Genomic DNA, 1513 nt, shown 5'->3' on the forward strand with positions numbered 1-1513 from the left:
AGGTATTCTGTGAATACTTCAAGGAGCTGGAGGAGGAGAGCATCCGGGACAACTTTGTCATTGTCTATGAGTTGCTGGATGAGCTCATGGACTTTGGCTTCCCGCAGACCACTGACAGCAAGATCCTGCAGGAGTGAGTGGAGCCCTGGGGGTAGCCATGGGCTGGACCATGGGTGTAGGGAACTGGAGGAGGTCCAGGGAGGTGTCCCTGGGTCCAGCTGCTTGTCCCTGCCGCCCTCCTGCCAGGTACATCACTCAGCAGAGCAACAAGCTGGAGACGGGCAAATCACGAGTGCCACCCACTGTCACCAATGCTGTGTCCTGGCGCTCTGAGGGTATCAAGTATAAGAAGAACGAGGTCTTCATCGATGTCATAGAGTCTGTCAACCTGCTGGTGAGCCCACACACCTCCCTCGGACCCTTTCCAGGGCCTGGCTGTAGGAGAGGGGGCTGGATGCCCGCTGACCACCCCCCAACGTCCACCCTCAGGTCAATGCCAACGGCAGCGTCCTGCTGAGCGAGATCGTGGGTACCATCAAGCTCAAGGTGTTTCTGTCGGGAATGCCTGAGCTGCGGCTGGGCCTCAATGACCGTGTGCTCTTTGAGCTCACTGGCCGTAAGTATTTAGGGGACCTCTCTTCTGAGAAGTGCACAGTGGGAGCCAGTGAACCCATCCCACATGAGGACCTGGAGAATGGCAGCCGGTTTTGAAATAAGCGCGTGCTCACCCTCTGCTGGTCACGGCCAGTATTGCAGCCATTGGTTGACCGCAAAGGCTGTTTCATGATGGAGCGACTCTTGGCTGCCAGGCGCATTTTTAAGGTCTGAGGACACAGCAGAGAAGAAAAAAGACAAACCCATGTTTTTACGGAGCTGACATCCTGCTGAAAGGAGGAGACAGAATAGTATCATATGTATTCATTTATTTTGTATCGGGGTCTCGTTCTGTCGCCCAGGCTGGAGTGTAGTAGTGTGATTGTAGCTCATTGCAGCCTCGACTTCCGAGGCTCAGTTGATCCTCCTACCTCAGCCTCTCGAGCAGCTGGGACCACAGGCAAGTACCATCTAATTTTTAATTTTTTTTATAGAGACAGGGATCTCATTATATTGCCCAGCTTGGTCTATACTCCTGGCCTCAAGCGATCCTCCTGCCTTGGCCTCCCAAAGTGCTAGGATTACAGGTGTGAGCTACCGTGCCTGGCTTAGCATCATATTTAAAAGCTAGATGGCTGGGCACGGTGGCTCATGCCTGTAATCCCAATACTTTGGGAGGCTGAGGAGGGTGGGTCATGAGGTCAGGCATTTAAGACCAGCCTGGCCAACAAAGTGAAACCCCATCTCTACTAAAAATACAAAAAGTTAGCTGGGTGTGGTGGTGGGTGACTGTAATTCCAGCTACTCAGTAAGCTGAGGCAGGAGAATCACTTGAACCTGGGAGGCAGAGGTGGTGATAGTGAGCCGAGATCACATCACTGCATTCCAGCCCAGGTGATAGTATGAGACTCCTGTCTCC

The 1513-nt window shown here is 53.2% G+C and overlaps 1 protein-coding gene across 1 annotated transcript in view; it reads left to right on the forward strand.

Moving 5' to 3' along the window:
- The window catches only part of AP1M2 (adaptor related protein complex 1 subunit mu 2), a 22291-nt gene that overhangs the window by 12588 nt on the left and 8190 nt on the right, over nt 1-1513 (forward strand). The window contains exons 3-5 of the mRNA XM_017500197.2: nt 3-133; nt 247-394; nt 490-653. Coding sequence (XP_017355686.1) covers nt 3-133; nt 247-394; nt 490-653 — 443 coding nt within the window. The remainder of the gene's footprint in view (nt 1-2; nt 134-246; nt 395-489; nt 654-1513) is intronic.

This window comes from Cebus imitator, unplaced genomic scaffold (assembly GCF_001604975.1).
Source record: "Cebus imitator isolate Cc_AM_T3 unplaced genomic scaffold, Cebus_imitator-1.0 Scaffold263, whole genome shotgun sequence".
Taxonomy (NCBI): Eukaryota; Metazoa; Chordata; class Mammalia; order Primates; family Cebidae; genus Cebus; species Cebus imitator.